The following is an 18,759-nucleotide window of genomic DNA, read 5'->3' on the forward strand; positions in this document are numbered from 1 at the left end:
TTTCCAGCAACCATCACTCCTGTGTTCTAATGCTACATTGTGTTAGCTAATGGTGTTGAAAGGCTCATTGATGATTAGAAAACCCTTGTGCAGTTATGTTAGCACATGGATAAAAGTGTGAGTTTACATGGAAAACATGAAACTGTTTGGGTGACCTAAAATCTTTGAACAGTAGTGTATGAAACCACCTATTCTGGCAAACCTCTCCGATCCATTTTACTTGCTTTTTTTTATTTTTCTCCTTGCATGGTCGCCTCTTTAATCCTCATAATGAGAGACTTCAACTTAAACTAAATGGCAACTCCTATTTCTCAGTCATCTCTGAATCATTTCTGAGCTCTTTCAGACTAACACCGCAATAACAGGCAAAACAAATCAGGAGCCGACAGTGAAAAGACATTTAAAGCCCGACAATTTGGGCACTGTGCTAAAAGGTCTATATCTCACACACAGTTCTGTTCATTAAAGCCAAGACTTGGCGTTTTAATGCAGCATCCATTATTTTATTCCTAACTGAACGCATTGCGGCACAGAGTTTTAAGAAACACAAAGTGAAAAGTTGTGGATTTTAAGGACAATATAAAAGAATGGCTTCTGGGTGCTCTTGCCATCATTTTTTTTCTTGAAAACAAAAACCTCAGTCCCTTCTTCTCCTGCTGTGCTGGATCCTTCACTCAAGCCTCAAGGTTGAATTAGTTACAATTCCTTGACCGCAACACTTTCCTATTGAGAAATCTGGGGCAGATGGTCAGAAAGAAAGAGGATGCCGTGCCGGAGGCTGCTCTTATCGGAGCCATTCACATCTCCTGGTCTACACGTCCTGAAGCTAAAGAGCTCAACGTGCACATCAGTGGGTACACCTGACAGAAAAAAAAACACGTCTGGAAGCATCAGGAAATGGAACAGCACTGAGACACCAGCATCTGTTCCTGTCAACACACTCGTCTGAGACCAGAATCATCACATAGTCACTGACATTAATACTTTAACTTACACCACAAACTACATGTAGATTACTATTGTGCTGTGCCATGCCACATTGTGAGCAAACAGACATTCAAACACTGCATTTTTCCAAATTTCTGCACTCCTCTGAGGGTTTTACAGATCATATTTGAGTACAAACAGCTAAAGTACAGCCTGCAACACGCCTGTTACCTTATGATAATGTGTGTTATTATGATGCACAAGATTTAAGGTGCAGGAACTGCAGCTCACATGCCAAAACCAGACAAGAAAAAGCAACCGGCTATTAAAAAAAATGGAAAATGAGTTGATAATGTTAACTAATGTCATTTTCACAGTGCAGATTTGTTTGTGGACTCTGACCATTGAACCAGTGACTATCTGAGTCATAAAGATATGTTTTCTTTACACAACTAAGATAATCTGTTCACTCTCTGATGGCAACGTTACCGCACAACTCAAATTTGGAACAAGCTCAATATTTAGACATTTGTAACGCTACGTATGCATACATGCAATCCATTTTCTTCCAAATCGCTTTGGTCACGAATGATTTGGTGCAGTAATGAGGCATTCTGGGATAAAGCTGTTTTGCAAGTTGTGACAAAAAGTGCAGACACCTCTGTGTAAGCGTGTGTGTTCAGTTATACACCGTACTTTTGTCTAACTTTTAGCGACATCAACCCAGCTCTGGCTTGTATTCCCTCACAGTGATAACAGTTTGGCCCCCCTTCACAGCATGAAAAACACTCTGCTAATGAGATCATTTAACATTTAGAAAGGAAGAATTTTAGATTTTAGGCAACTGTATGCACGTGATAGTCTAGAAACAAATACTTCTCAATATTCCTCTTTTTTCCACTTATTCAGAGCTGTAAATGACTAAAACTAAAGTCCGTATCTTTCAGCACTACGTGGGAAAATTGCACAACTATGCTAAGTTTGGGGTCACCCAGACAATTTCATGTGTTCCATGAAAACGCCCACTTTTATCCATGTGCTAACATAACTGAACAAGGGTTTTCTAATCATCAATGAGCCTTTCAACACCATTAGCTAACACAATGTAGCATTAGAACACAGGAGTGATGGTTGCTGGAAATGTTCCTCTGTACCCCTATGGAGATATTCCAGTAAAGATTTCCAGCTAGAATAGTCATTTACCACATTAACAATGTCTAGACTGGATTTCTGATTAATTTAATGTTATTCTCATTGGAAAAAAAACTGCTTTTCTTTCCAAAATAAGGACATTTCTAAGTGAGCCCAAACTTTTGAACAGTAGTGTACATACAAACAAAAATAAAAACTTTCTTTAGTCCATAAGAACTTCCCAGCAGCACATAGGAGGAGGCACTAACACTACAGAAACCTTCCCCATTTTCAGCAAACCATAACATCACAGGTATGCGAGTCCTCGAAAATGGTGAATGTTATAAATCACTTAGACAATGCTAATCAATTCTTACCCCATTCTCATTGTGCTTCTCTCCGGTATTTCCACTTCTGCGACTCGTTTGATCCTGAGACTGCTGACTCCCTGCAAAAACAAACACTCACCGTCACAAACACAGGACAGAAACATACAATACACACAAGCGTGCACAGACAAATGTGCGTACAAGTGCAGATTTGGAGACAACAACCACTGTCTGGAATAGTTGGAAAATTTACCGACATGATTGCTCATGACAGAGGGATATAAGAACTAGGACAAGCACTGCTTACTAAAGCCACCTAGCTCATACTTTATAATAAGAGAGGCTTGATGGAAACATGGGAATAAATATTTAAACTTCACAGGAAAAGACAACACTGTGCTATAATTCTACATTAAATATTTACAGGAGGTCCTGATGATACCGCCGTGGGGTAAAAACATTTTTAGTAAAGTTTCACATCAGTCTATGCATATATTAACTTAATATTGCTCACCTAAAAATTAGAGAATGGCTTTTTTCCTTTGCCACCATCAATCATCAGAGAACCTTTTGTTTTTTCATCCTACAAAGACTAAAATTCTTAATGCCAGGGGATTACAGATGAAAACGTGCGTACTCTCAGAACTCGGCTCAAAGAAGAAACACGAAGACCACACACTGTGATCTGTGCTTTCAAGGGGAGAATGTCTTCACTGAGGGCTGTGAGGTGCAACAAGAGAAAGACAGCTAACAGACCAGACTGGAGATGTACATCAAAACAGAAACACTGAGTGACACCGGTGTCCATCAGCACACAGCCGCTCAGAACAGGCGTCAGGAACTTCCAGACAACCCTCGACTCCTCCCTTTAACGTTCAGACACGACGGCACACACCTTGATCGCTGCTCTCAGTCGGTGAATCTTCGTGCCGGAGGAAGAACTTCACTTCTTGTTTCCGAGGCCCCCATTTCTGCAGATGTTCATACATCATGTGCTCAAAGGGGATCGCTCGCTCTGAAAGTACAGAGAAGTAAAGGACAGAGCGAACGGTTAGTGTCGTTTGATTTACAGAATCAAGCGAGGTAAGCGTTTTCTGTCACACAATCATCAGTTAACCCTCCTGTTGTCCTCATTTACAGGCACCAAAAAATAAACATTCAAAAATTCAGCAAAAAAATTCCCCAAATTTCTGAAAATTTGCAAAACCTTCAGGAAGAAAATTCCAATAATTACGTAAAAGTTATTTTTAAAAAAAAAAAAAATCCCCCAAAATTGGCAAGAAAAGTCTTGGAAATATTTTCAAGAAATGATTAAAAATCTTCCAAAAAAAATCCTAAAAATATCCAGTGTGACTACATATATATCAGTACAACTTCTACTATTTTCTTTAAGAACATTCATAAAAAAATGTAACAAAATCCAGCGAAATTTGCTTCGATTTTGTTTGATTGTTTTGTGAGTCTTCATAATAAACTTAACATTTCTTTATTCCAACAAAAAATGTTCAAAGATTTCCCAAAAATGTTAAAAATGTGGACATCAGAAGTTTCACTGTGAAAATATATAATTTTTCCACATTTTGAAATTTTAAAACGGGTCAATTTTGGCCCGCAGGACGACATGAGGGTTAACAGCACAGACGTAGAAAACAGGAACAGCTAGCCTGTAAAACGTAATTTGGTGACTCATGGACCGACTTCCATCTTTTATCCTGTACAATTCCCTCCAATACTTAAGTGTAAAGATTCTAATTTGGTGTTTATATTGTGTTATGTGCCGAACTACTTCTTTCATGGACTTGCTGTTTCCCAGTTGTCTGTCTCCTGACGTTACAAGAGAAAATGCATATTTCCCAAAGTGTTGAACTATATCTTTAGGCATAAAAAATAAACATAAACCTCTCCTGCTTCAAAGAGATTCTCTTTTGGTCAAATTCTTCTAATTTTTTTGGGCTGCTTCCTTAACACAAACTGCATCACCCTGGAGGTCTCTGAGCAGAACACCGCTTGCCACACGCCTGCAATGACGACATGTGCGATTAATTCACTTTATCTATATTCTGTTTATGTTTTTGGCAGTATTGAGGACATTAGAAATAAATTAAGTTAGGATACCCTTGGGTGGAGTCCGCTGAGACTGAAAAATTTTTGCATTTTAAGATTACGGCTCCGTGAATGCAGAGAAAGAACGGCGCACAAACAGACGGAGACAAAGGCAGCGAGGTTTTAGGAGGTTTCAGAGGGCAGACAGCTGCTTTGTCAGGCACCAGGCTGACACGATTGCATAACGCGGGTTAATAAAGCCCTTGGCTACGATGTTGTTTTCAACAGGGGTGTGGGCCCTCGGTAGAAAAAACGCTGATAACACCGGGTGTGTCAGGGCGGCGATGGAAGCAAATCGTCTGAAGCACGAGGAATCTGGTGTGACAGCGCTGCGGACTGTCATGACACGTAACCCTTTTCTGACCTACGTACTTCAAGTGGATTATCCTACTCCGCCGACAGCTATTGGGAAAAAGAATGTATTTTCAGCAATGCATTTCTTTATTTTTCTCTTCAAGCTCTGTCCATGACTGCTTTCCTTTCCCTCCACTCCAGCAGTCATTCAAGGCCCGGCTGCTGTCATTAATAAACTGGTCTTTGTCACGAGCTAAAGGCTAACTGCTTCACTAAATGAAATACGTGTGCATGCAAATGAACCGTAATGTAGTTTCACATTACTTCACCTTCATGCATTATTAGAGGGTCAATATATTGAGGGATTTTTGAAGTCCATGGGATATATGTTGCATACATTTTTATTAAAATTAAAAATATTATGATCATGTCTTTACAAATTTCATAATTATTTATTATGGAAACTGTCACTTATCAATAAAAAAATGACTGGAAATCACTAAAATGTCAACTAAATAACCGTCCGAATTTAATAACAAGCACCTTCTAATTAGCTAAACAATAATAAAATGAGCTTATTCAAAAATAGTTTTATGTTCTTATTATTCAGTTGAGATAATCATGTTAGATGCTTCTTTTTTGGCAATATATCAAATTTTATATGGAAAATAACAAATTGCCTCCATGTTTAAGAAATCACTTCCAACTAAGTTACCCATGACAAAAACATCTCTCAAGGAAGTGCGTTAATTCCAGATCACATGACCTGCTCCACATGATGTCATTTCCTCCTGAGGAAAAGACTCCAAGGCTTTCTGAGTTATTAAAAAAAAAGTAGTGTGTGAGTCAAGTGTGGACAGGTTTACTACAATATCTTTATAATTAACTTTCAATTTTACTCAGTTGTATATATAACATTTAGAAGAATCTTCTGTAAAAATGCCATGTGGTGTTTGGTTAAAGGCAGCCATGTTGATTTTAGGCCTGAAAACAGAAAAAATATCACCTGTCAACTATGTTACAAAAGGTCTTGCAGTTACATATTGACCCAGAGACACCCTCAGTTCTACCTCTTGAAGAGAACCAAATGCTGCTTCTCAAGAGGAAAAAAAGAACCGACTGTTCCAATTTTATCCAATTATGTGCGCCTCAGTAGGTAAACAGGCTTCCACCGGGTCTTACCGTTGCCTCTCCAGACCTCCGCCAGGTGACAGCCGCTCTCGCCGGGCTCTTTGCAGAACTCGACGACGTCGCGGCACGTCGTCTCCGGGGTGATGGGCACCTCAGTCACAGCCTGTTCCCCATCGCTGAGGTACACCGTCAGTATCATCTGAAATAGGCATGAAAACAGTCAGGAGGAGAGTGAAACCCTTCAAATGAACATACAAGAAATGAGAAACCATATCATTGTTGCATGGTGTGGGGTAACAGTGAAGCTAAACCCACTCTAGTGTCGTGTAAAGCCCCCTGTGCTGACGCTACATTTTGCTGTCGACCAGCCTGGACCGCTGGTTTGAGCTGGTGGTGGACTCATGCCCGTGCCTGCCACATTTCTGTTTACTATGATTAAGGCCTGACATACTGTGGAACACACACAGCGTAGCTTGGAAGGTAAAACATATCTTTACATGCCCTCACATGTTTCTGTCGGCACTCACGTAACAGTAAGAGCTGTCAAAGCGGATATCAGTCGCTTCTTTCTAAGCCCTCCACAAATAACCTTCAGGATACATCGACTCTGTGGATGTCTGAGGCAATTCTAAATCTAATCTCAATTATATCCCAAATATTCCAGGATTTATTTTGCATAGATGCTTTGTCACCCTTTCAAGGTCCATTTTGAGTCAGGAAAACCCTTAAAAACTCTAAAATAAGAAAGAAAAGACTAGGGATAGGATGAGGAATCAAACAGCTAACCCCCAACATTACTGAGCCAAAAATCCAATAAAATTGCAGTACACAACTGAAGATGTGTCTCATGGTTGTCATCTGGGGGTCACCTCCAACCTCCCGGTCCTCCAAGAACTGCTGGATTGGAACATTTAGTCCTACTGATAAATATGAATCTAAGTCTTCTGTAACATTCTGGATCAGAGAGTACAACACAATAAGACCCAACATCCTCAGCGGGAAGTGCGACTGAGCATAAAGTCTGCAAAGTGTATACGACCTTTTGATTAATCTATACGGTATGTCGTCGCCTGAAACAATGAAACTAATCAATGAGGTAATTGACAGAAAATCAAGAAGCAGCATTTGTGATATCCAACTAGTCACTTACACCCTCTGAACCCCGTCGGGTTTTAAAGGCATGCTGTCGCTACAAAATCCCCAAAATTACGCCATTTATCAGAGTCAGAAACTCTAAAGACGAGGAGAGTCGATGGATTTTCCCAGCGGCCCTCGACTTACTCGTCTGTGGAAAACAAATCTAAGCTTAACTTCGTGGTATTTCATCAAACTCTTCTCACACAAGTGCTTGCAGTAACCGGATTCTGTAAAAAAACAAACATTTTCCGAGCCTTGGAATCAACAGTCCAGTGTCAAAACTTACGGGTTGTTTCAGTTGAACTGCAGGTATGAGTATAGAAACAATTAAAGAGTATCCATTTCCATTGCTACCATTCACTACCATTCGAAAGTTTGGGGCCACCCAGACAATTTCATGTTTTCCATGAAAACTCACATTTTTATCCATGTGCTAACATAACTGCACAAAGGTTTTCTAATCATAAATGAGTCTTTCAACACCGTTAGCTAACACAATGTAGCATTAGAACACAGGAGTGATGGTTGCTGGAAATGTTCCTCTGTACCCCTATGGAGATATTCCATTAAAAATCAGCTGTTTCCAGCTACAATAATCATTTACCACGTTAACAATGTCTACACTGGATTTCTGATTCATTTAACGTTATCTTCATTGAAAAAAAACTGCTTTTCTTTCAAAAACAAGGACATTTCTAAGTGCTCCAAACTTTTGATCGCTAGCGTAAGCGTAAATATCTACAGTATGCGGGGCCAAATTGTATTTCCCAGGATTGGAAACACCTCTGGACAATTTGAAAATTAAGTAATTAAAGAAATTAAACTTTCATTTGTTCCCTTTTCCCTGATTTATGGCATTAGTTTATTCTATAATCTCAAACTAATGCAAAATGTTGCCCCTAAATGAGGAAAGCTGGAAAAAGGCCCACAAATAAAAAATAAAATCCCCAAATCCAGATGGTCCGAGCTTATAAATCATATCTAAGAAGATTCAGTCACTGTAAAACACTCTCTCACTGGGTTAAATACTTCTGCGGGGTGCTCTGAATTAAGGTTGTAAGAATGTGGGCAATCCGTTTTCTGACTATGACATCATGTCAGAGAGAAAGCGACTCTCTGGATCCTACAGGATTATTCAGAGCCTTCAAAAATAAAGCTGACATGCAGGATAAAGAGGCGCAATGAATTCTTTTTACTCTGACAAAAGAAAAAGCTGCAGTTTAGGAAGACGTTCACTTGAACCAAACGTGAGGATATTTTCCGTTTCTCTACTTTTTGCTTGTGTTATTCGTTTTGCAGAACATGCCAAATTGATTAACATGAGCGAACTTCTCTACATTCAGTATTATGGCACATCTACAGGACATGTTTCCTTGCTATAGCGGCAGGCAGATTTTCATTGTTTCCTGTGACACAAAGCACTCTAGGAGGGTTGGGGAGTCCCTTCCTGTTTCATGTGACAGGCCTCTCACTCACCTCACTTTTAACAAATAAATAAAAAGAAACTGTGAGAAGAATCTAAATCTAAATGTCTAGTTTTGGAGGGAGGCTCAAAACATAGAATGTTAGCTGTGTTTTAAAAGATCACGAGTCAGATGTGAGTTCAGGAAGGTGTCAGTAAACAGAGATTCCCTACATCTGAGTTCAGGTTGGGTTTGCTGTAGATCTCTTTAGGTTATCTGCTTGAATTAGAGCTGCAGTTGCCTATTATTTCCTTGTTGATAAATTCATTATTAGTTATTGATCTACGAATTGTCAGAAGACAGAAAAATGTTGATCAGTGCTTCTCAAATTCAAAGACGGATTCCTCAAATGTCTTGCTTTGTCACAATCCAAAGACATTCAATTTACTGTCATAAAAGCAAAGAATCAATTTTAACTTTTTAAGAAACATTACTCAAACGAATCGATTAACCGCTGCAGCTGTGTCTTAAGTACGCCATGACAAAAAGGACTTTAGCCGAGAAAATATTTAATATGATGCAGAAAAAAAGCAAGAAACCAAAAGCTTGACTGAAGGATTATCCTGCGCTTGCCAACTGAATCACTTTGTTTACAGCGTCAATTGATATCTTAAAATGTCAAAACAAATCAACCAAAAATTGGAACAAAAGAAGAAACACCTGCAAAAGCATCCAAATCAAACGACAACAAAACAGTCTGCAGAGTGAAAAGGTCATCCATTCCTTGCAGTCAGGTCAACATATTTGCTGACAGAAAAGCAAATATTAAACATATGAGACACAACGTCTTACACAGGCACAATTCATTGGCGCCTTAATGCAAAGCACTGAAGTGCATAATTGTACACGCTGCCTTGGGCTGCATTTTCAGTGCTAAAATAATTGTCAGTGCACGTATAATCTAGCTTTAGCCACTGAGTCACCTATAGATTATTACTCCAGGAGTTTCTTGGAGACAAAGTGACTCATCCTTGTCAATGATGCAACTGTGTGATTCATTGACATTTTCTGCAGCAGCCCAAATGAAACAATATGATAGCTTGTGCTTGGTAGCTTTTGTGGTTTCGCTCAGCTGACTATGAGTCTAACTTTTCGCCGTTTTAGAACAAAATGGTGCTGAGGCACAAGCACACGTCTCAATAGAGTGGTAATATAAACTAACGTATGAATATACAAGCAATTAATGTCGTTTTTGGGAGCCGATCTGCAAGAACATTACTGGCAGAAAGAAAATGAGATGGGAAGACTCTGAAAGAAAGTGCTGCGAGTAGGCTGGAGACTAGTTATGTCTTTACTGATAGGTAATTACTTTGCTAATACCCAAAGGATATTGGAGTGCTACAAGCTGCATAATAAGATACAAACCAGTACAGGAATAAAACATAGTGAACACAAAACACTCCAGCGAGGACGACACTTTGAATACAGATAAGACTGACGCCTTTGTTTAATTCTCGTATAAGGATTAAGCATTCCTATTTGCATTTATGATATGAAAATATAAAATAGCATCCAGTTTCGACATAATTTGCACTTCAGTCAACCAATCTTTTTTTAGGACAACAGAAGCCTCCATGCAGCATATCATCCAGAACATGTCAATTAATCAGGACACATAATCAACCAATCAGGTGCAAATTGAGCTCAATTTAAATTGATTACAAACAGCCGCAGTAGAGCACGCTCGACTATACCTACACATAAACAGAAACCACCAAATCACGTGAATTCACATTCAGATAACGTAGAAATCAAAGTCCAGCGGTGAAGCCGGAGGAATACGAACCGCCCTCACTAAGTTGCGTCTGCCCATACTCTTGGCTCTCTTGGCCGCCCTCCGTTTCCTCTTGATCTCGGTCTTTGGCGGCCGGTGATGTTCCTTAGCCCAGATGGGGCTCTCCTTGGAGAGGCTAACGAGGCCACGCAGCACTATAGTCACAAACCTCTTCATCGTGGCATCGCCGCTTTCGCAGGCATGAAACTCGATTGTTATGCCATCCCGAATGGACCGCTAAAACCCGACAGTGGCGCTCGCATTATAAAAGTGCTGCAGAGGAGACTTGGGAGGAAAAAAAAAAAAACACTGGCTGTATGTGCAGTTCAGGGAGGGAGGGGAAGGGAGAGAACTAGTGCGAAACAAACAGCATGAGAAAGAAAAGAGAGAGAGAGAGTCACAGGGTGGCGGGGGTGGGTTGAGGAGGGTGCAGAGATAAGTACTTCTATTGGAAAAGCGTCCCTGGGATGTGCCAGCGGCTGCAACGCCAATGACTCCCTTCTAATGAAAACAGTTTGGGCACAGCTGTGACTGGCAGACAGGTCAGGACACTATCATGCAGAGTCAAGACGGGGATCATTGCTTGTACTCCCCGGTGGCTGGAAGACAGAGCATCTCTTTGCCTGATGCGCAATGGTACAGTGGGCATCATCAGGAGATCGTTTAACTTCTGAGTGAGAAAGCGATTCTCGGCCGGTCCCATCTCCAACAGTAGGATTCAAACGGTCGCTTTCTCTCACGAATCCTGTCACTCATGTCCGTAAAGAAAGCAGAATAATGCTTCCTCAGCACAAACTTAACCTGGAAACTGTTCTTTTTGTGAAACTTTCCTCCAATACCACAGATTTAACACACTGGAATAACAATTCTAACCCAACGGAAGCCAAAATGTGTGAAAAAACAAGGTAAAATCCCACTGTCAATACTTGGTATAAGTCTGTACAATCATCTAGTGAGACTCAAACATGCACATATTTCAGATCTAAATCCAACGCTGCCATTTGTGTGTACATGTCAAGGTTGCCTTTGACATTCTTGACTAATATTAAAAGTGATCCACCCATTCCGTGCAGAGTAAATATGCCAAACGCTGCCCATCAGGCTGCAATCTCACTGAACCATATGGAGGAGGGATGAGATAATTATGAGGCCAATGATGTGAAATAAACCGAAACATCTGACCAACGATGGCGTCCAAAAACGGGAAAAATAATGCCAGAATTAATTATTCATGCATAAAATGAGCAAGATGCACGCAAGATGTTTCACATTAGATAACCAAAGTTACACGAGTTGGGCTTTGCTGTCCGCCTAATCTTGTAGCGTTTAGTCACATCAAGCCCTTTTATTTCACATTTTTATTTGACAAAGTATCTGCTTTTGTCTTGAAAACAGTAAGAGAGAACACACGGCCAGAAAGACCAGATCCCCACAAGATTTAATCCGGTGTTTAAAAAAGGATGTGTTCCTTTGATTGAAAGCTGACTAATGTGCATTAGAGGACGACATTTATAAAGTCTAATTAATAATGTATGCTTCTTTCAGCCAATAAAAAATAGATCTAGCCGTCTTAAACACGTGGGAGTTGTTAAATAAATCAATAAGTGACTCTTTTCATCTGCTCACATTGAGTTTGGGGGAAAGCCTGAACCAAAACAGTCATATCTATTGCTGTATAATCCAACTGTGGAGGCCTGGGTGATGTCATTTTAAACCAGCAACATCTACAAAAACGGGAAAGCGCCAATAAGATGCAATGTTTACTTTCCCTATAAGTCACGCTCTGCCCAGTTCCACTGTGTGAGATTAATGCCACTTGACAATCTACTCAGCTCAGAAGTTCCCCTTAACAACAGAGCATTAGTCGACGCAGCCACACAGACCTAGATCTGCCAAAGTCTCATTGGCTGCCGGAGTCACGCGAGAACCAAGAGCCTTGCTGCCTCTCTGCTCAACTGGCTCTTTGACTCTGATAGACTGTTGGTGCCACGGGGCACGACTGTCCAGAGAGGCTACGGTCGCAGCCAATCCTGACAACTCGTCGACGGCAGCAAATATGGAGTTAGTTCTCTGTTAATTTGTGCTCTTGGAAACTCACAAGCTTCTCCTGTGTTGTGTTTTGGAGCTGTAAAATGTTCCTGGGACGCTGTGTTTTCAACCAATACACAAAAAATTAGAAGGACAGCAGGCCAAGACTGAATCACATTCCATTTACGACAACACCTTACTGAATGTGCTGTAAACTTATCCTGTATCTAAGTTCATGTTCCCGTCCCTGAAGGCCACAAGGACTTGAATCACCTTTCCCACAATCCACAGCTGCATTCTCTGCAGATAACAAAAGAGGTCCCAACAAAGCCCCACTCCAATGGGGTTGCCATTTAGGTATTCTATTCTGTGCATCTTACACAATATCAGCAGCGAAAAACAATGTTCTTAATTTAACACGGAATGGCTTCCACCATATCTACTGATTTAAATATAAAGTTGTTCTGTTTCAGCACTTTTTAACACCATTATCATTAAAGAAGTAGGGGGTATAAAGCTCACCAGCCCTATTCTGACAAAGTAGTAAACTCCATACTACACACCCGGTGCTGGTATACGTAAAGACGTATACAAACCTCAATTAAAGTTCAAGGTGTGAACATTTTAGTCACTTTAACAAGCTGCCTGAAAAATGTAAGCCCTCCAGCTATGTCCTCAGGTCACAAAGACACCGAACTGCACAACAGACAGTACAGAAAGTGAAGCTTTTTGTTTGTTTGCTAGGAGCTAATCTCACTTACAGATTAGCTAAGCGGCCGTGTGAAAGGCAAACAGACAGACACCAGTCCTGCTTGAACTTGTGTGTAATGTGGATTGTCAGAGAAGTAAATCGTGTACTTCATCCACACCTGGATCTTTTAACATTTTTGGGCTTAAATGTTAATGAAAAACGCCACATACCAACAACCACCCTTTAAAGTGTAAAAGTACAGAGCGTGACAATTTCCACCAACACAGGTTTGATTTGCTGCAAAAAATAAGTAATTCTAATCAACATTTGAATTAGATAACATGATGAATGCACAAAACAGGCGAGTTTTTCATTTTTGGCTGAAATCACTTGCTAATGTCTGCTCATTTGTGTACTCTTTTCTCCATCTTTGCTGCTGTAACACTGCAAATTTACTTGCTGTGGGATCAATAAAGATTTAATCTGTCTATCTTAATCTAATGAGAAACCCTACATACCAACTACCAGAGTCTACATGTACATTTTAAAATAACTCAAGTACAGAGTATGACAATTTCCACCTTGAACACAGGTTTAATTTGGCACAACAGAGGTCATTTTAATTAAGAGCTGAAATGAATAAGTTAAGATAAGATAATCCTTTATTGCTCCCCACACCAGGGAAAATTTACATTTTACAATAAACATATGTATAATAATAATAATAATAACAACATACAAACAGGGGAGTTTTTCATTTTTGGCTGAAATCACTTGGTAAAATCTGCTCTTTGTTGCACAGTTTTTCCTGTCGTTGCTGCTGTAGCACTGCCGCTGCGGGATCAGTAAAGGTTTAATTTATCTAATCCAACTATCGTAATCTGATGAAAAACCCTACATTACCAACAACCAGAAGCCACATGTGTCACAACAACCCCTTTAAAATGACACAAGTACAGAGCATGACACTTTCTACTCTGCACACAGGTTTGATTTGGTGCAACATGGAGCAATCTAATGAACATTTGAGAAGGATAACACAATGAATGCATAAACAGGGTGTGACAGTGGAAGTTTTGTGCACTTACCGGCATCATTTTGGCAGCTCTGGCAGATCAAAACCAGCGTGCATCGGCCAGCAGACCCACCTATCTTCAATGGAGAGTCAACCAAGACCCACCTTTGCTAGTTTATGGGCTCTGATTACTCCAATGTGACAACCAACCGGGCCTCAGTCCTCTCTGTGGACCAACACAGTACAATTACTCTAAATAACTGAGCGCTGTAAGCCAGTTGGCGCTTGGTCGCTGAAAAAAAAAAACAAGCAAAGTTAGCACTGCAGACATTAATTTAAATGGCCCAGGCGTGGCTCCGTGCAGCTGCTGCTACAAACAAGCTACTAACTGTTAGCTCGCAACGAGTCAAAACAACACATGACACGCTATTATCTAATATTACAGCATATTTTCAGTGGTTGTACTCACCAATGTCAGAGACAAGTCATCGTTTCGGCGAATAAATCTCAGCTACGTTACTGTTGGAGGCACGCAGCTAGCCGAAGCAGCTGTCAGCCAGCCAGCTAGCGCTACCTCCACGGAGCTGCTAGCGGCGTTAGCTGGCTTCACAGGCGGCTAAAGGACGGCAGGCGAGTCGATTTTTCCGCTCTCGTCGGTCCTTCAGCTCGCACATCGGCGCAAGCTATCGACGGAGATGTGCTTCAAGCGAACGAAACCGAGTAAACGTTTCACGTTAGCTGAGTCGTATGTTTTTTGTTTTATTTAGCGAACGCAATGAATCATCGCTAGCAGCGGAGCTAGTGTACGAAAATACAAATAGCTGGAATCCAGTTGTTGACGACGGGAGGGGCGGGTCTTCACCGCAGCACGGCGACGTAGGATGTCAAGAATCCCGACGTCAGCGGCCATAATAGCCACAAAACAGGCTGGAAACTGCGTTATGTCCGCTCAGAAGAACAATCATACTCTGAGGAATCAAGCAGGAGTTTATTTATTGTTGCGGCGACAGTAAATGTGCAGACTTTTTGTAATGCCTCCATTATCGGACATAATGGATGCATGGTATATCTGCAGCCCACAGCAAGTCTGCTGCGTGGTCACTTTCGCTTGGAGTTGTCTTGCACCCAAGAAAAAAAAAAGCATGAAATAGTAACCGAATTTGTAGATTTCTCTCTAAATTAGGTGTCATTTTAGTTCAGGTGCCACATTTAGCGTAATTTGATCTCAAATGACCAGTAAAATCAGAGCATAATAATCAATAAATAACCACAACTCTAAATTTTCCATTTGTTTCGGTGCAAAAAAAATGTACATTCTGAAGATGTTCACATTTAATGAACTTTATTTATTTTTTTACAAAACACTATGAACAAGGTGAATTTTCTGAAGAAAAATAAGTGCAATTTCAACAACATTATGTCTCAGTTTATCATTTACACATTACGACTTACAGATCACAGTGGATCTACAAAGACACAAAACTTTTAGTATCACATATCTGGAACTGAGCAATATAGCATTTTACAACTTCAATTTCACATCTTTGTAGTAATCCTGACCCTACATCACACAAACTAAAGTGGGAACTATTAAGGAAAGGTCATGTTATCCTCTGCCTTGTGAATGTGTAAAATTTATACATAAAAATACATAAAATTTGCATCAGCTAAAGGGTTCTGTCGTACTGAAGTTGCTGACTCACATTATATTGCCCAAGGTTCAATGTCTTTTAATATTTTCATGGTAAGGACTCATTTTCACCTCTGCAAAGTCGTCCCGCGGGCCGGAATGGACCCTGTGGTGGGCTGGTTTTGGCCTGCAGGCTGTATGTTTGACATCCCTGCTCTAAAGCATCTAGAAATCTCTGTGGACTGATACTGCTGCACAATATGGGATGGAGCAACATGGGTGTATGCACATGAGGACTTTTATTGTTCTTTCTGTTTATTCCGATTATTTTTTCCTGCATATTGCATATTGACATTTTTAAGTGCGCTATGGGAAGATGCTCCCAACACTTTCAATATACAATTTTTGTGTACAATGACAATAATGGCTATTCTATTCTATTCTATTCTATTCTATTCTATTCTATTCTATTCTATTGGGGTCAAAGGCATCATCACATCTATTAGAGATGCTAAAAGGTGCACCTCAGTACCTGCATAATTAAGACACTGTATTGTTGTGTGTAATGAAGCCTATCTTAACAACAATGGTCTGACAACTTTCATGGAGCTCAGAAACTCACCCAGAGAAGTTGCTTTAAAGGTAAGTCCACCACGCGAACCCTGGAACCTGCAGCTGGGATTCAAATCCAGTTTTAAATCAAAATCACTCAGCTTGAGCAATTCAAAACCAGTTTCTAGCAGCACAAATCCCTGCCCATAAACAGAAGACATAATGTTAGTATGGCTGTGCACATCACGCTCACTTAAAAGAAGTCATGTCAGTCACACATTTAAAACTACACAGGTATGGATTTACCTGAGTCAATCGGATATTATGATGAAATAAAACCTTACAAAAATGATAAAGTGCAGCTTTACTCAACAATAATACATATTAAGGCCAAGATGCTACAGCATTATTCAAAATGGAGATTATTCAGATTATTAAAAACAATGTTGCCTCTACTATATAATAGTAATAAAAACATATTATTTATTTTTTTTATAATTTTTGTAATTTTTTATGTACTTAAAAAATGCAAAAAAGTTATATTACCAATTTTTTACAGTGTAGACCATCATATATATTCAGCCTGTGTCCCACCATTCATCGTCAAAGTGATGGTGCACAACACATCATGTACAAACTCACCTGCATCATATTTTTTCCACTCAGCTCACCTGTTAACTAGAAGAAGTGTGACTGCAGAGGTTGCAGAACATTAACGTCCTAGAGGATGATAACGTGTGAACAAGTTGTGCTGTCGGTTGCGTCGGTTCAGATTAAAGTTTGATGAAAACACACTTGGTCTCAGAGATGATTTCATTTTCTCTGAATGATGTATGACAGCGTTTTCCAGACTCTGACGTGCTGCTGCTGACAGATGTTATAGTTTTGGGCGCTCTCTTCTTCATTTTAGCAAATTCGTGCTGACATGAAGGCTTTGAACAGATTTAGTTATTTAGTTTTCTGCATTTCTTACAAGTGACATGTAATGGGGACAATATAAAACTATACGGAACATTATAGGCAATACACACCTTCTCATTTAATGGCTTTTCTTTATTTTCAGGACTATTTACATTGTAGGTTCTCAGTGAAGGCACCAAAACTATGAATGGACGCATATGGAATTATGTAGTAAACAAAAAAGTGTGAAATAAGTCAAAACATGTTTTATATTTTAGATTCATCAACGTACCCACATCTTTGCTTTACCTCTACCTCATGAAGCTCATCCAGAGAAAGAGTGTGCAAAGCAGTAATCAAAGAAGAGGGTGGCTATTTTAAGGAATCTAAAATACATTTTGTTATTTCACAGTTGTTTGTTTGCTACATAATTCCATAATTCTTGCTTCATAGTTTTCATGTCGTCAGTTTGTATCTACAATGTAGAAAGTAGCAAAAATTAAAGGAAAAACATTGAATGAGAAGGTGTGTCCAAACCTTTGACTGGTAGTGTATGTATGTATATCTCTGTGTACTCTACACTATCAACATATGAAGCTGCAGCATGTCAAGTGTTACAAAGCACATATAATGTTAAATACATGAAAAATTAATGCCAAAATTGTAGTTTTCCAGTGACAATTAAGCTGCTCTCTGTTCTTCTATAACTATATACATTGCCGTTGCCTGATTCAGCTACAAATTATAATCAATAGTCATAACACAGGAGAGAACGTTTTGGCCGTGAACCTGAGTATCAACATTTTCCAGCTTTCAATGCCAGTCTTTTTCCCTTGTTTCTGCACTATTCACTATAACCTTGAGGGGAAATTGCATCTATTCATGAGTATATTTGCTTTTTAAAACTTCGGGGTCATAGAACAGTGACAGCACACCAAGCCGTGAAATACAAATACATGTAAAAATAGTGCATTTGTAATCATTTTCTGGTTTCTGAAAGCGGTGACGGTTAGTCACCAAGCAAGTCAAATATTCTTCTTTTTTTACCCACATTGAAAATGATTTAACACAGGCTTTCACAGAGACGGCAGTAAATTAAAATGTGACCCCCCTCTCAATGAAAATAAAGAATAATTCCCCTATAGAAGCCTCAGTTTGGAGGAAAGCCTGGGAAGGTTGACACAAAATAACTAATGGATGGAAAGAAAGGGCTGGAGGTAAGTTTGTGTGTTACAGAACACAGTTTGAACTGTGCACCTCCTAATGTTAGAGCTTCTGAGTGTTAATAAAAGTAGATGAAAGTGCAGCAAAGACATTTGATGAGCCGTTTTGTCCTTGTTGAATAACATGAATGTATTTTTCTGAAGCAGTCAGTAGCTGCACCACTGCATCGTCTGTATCACCAAAACGATGTGACACTCTAGAAGAATGAAGTGCCTTTAATGAGACTTTAACGAAGATAAGAGAGGTGATCCTCTTTGAATGGTGGCTGACCTCCATATCAGCTCCAGCCTCTTTATCGAGACCCTGAGATATCTCATAACCGGCTTCCTCCGTTAATTCTCAGATTAAATGGTGCATGGTACAACATGGGTTCAGACAATTATGTCATCATTACCATCATACACACTTCCGTTCAAAAGTTTGGAGTCAC

The 18,759-nt window shown here is 39.8% G+C and overlaps 1 protein-coding gene across 4 annotated transcripts in view; it reads right to left on the reverse strand.

The window, feature by feature from the left end:
• The window catches only part of ppp1r13bb (protein phosphatase 1, regulatory subunit 13Bb), a 39,716-nt gene extending 24,828 nt beyond the window's left edge, over nucleotides 1-14,888 (reverse strand). For all 4 annotated transcript variants that reach the window (XM_022205680.2, XM_022205682.2, XM_051960727.1 and 1 more), the window contains exons 1-5: nucleotides 14,493-14,888; nucleotides 14,097-14,249; nucleotides 5,967-6,114; nucleotides 3,283-3,402; nucleotides 2,436-2,506 (exon numbers count right to left, since the gene is read on the reverse strand). In XM_022205680.2, coding sequence (XP_022061372.1) covers nucleotides 2,436-2,506; nucleotides 3,283-3,402; nucleotides 5,967-6,114; nucleotides 14,097-14,105 — 348 coding nt within the window. In that variant the 5' untranslated portion in view covers nucleotides 14,106-14,249; nucleotides 14,493-14,888. The remainder of the gene's footprint in view (nucleotides 1-2,435; nucleotides 2,507-3,282; nucleotides 3,403-5,966; nucleotides 6,115-14,096; nucleotides 14,250-14,492) is intronic.
• Nucleotides 14,889-18,759: the final 3,871 nt, after the last annotated feature.

The sequence above is a fragment of the Acanthochromis polyacanthus genome, chromosome 16, assembly GCF_021347895.1.
Source record: "Acanthochromis polyacanthus isolate Apoly-LR-REF ecotype Palm Island chromosome 16, KAUST_Apoly_ChrSc, whole genome shotgun sequence".
Taxonomy (NCBI): Eukaryota; Metazoa; Chordata; class Actinopteri; family Pomacentridae; genus Acanthochromis; species Acanthochromis polyacanthus.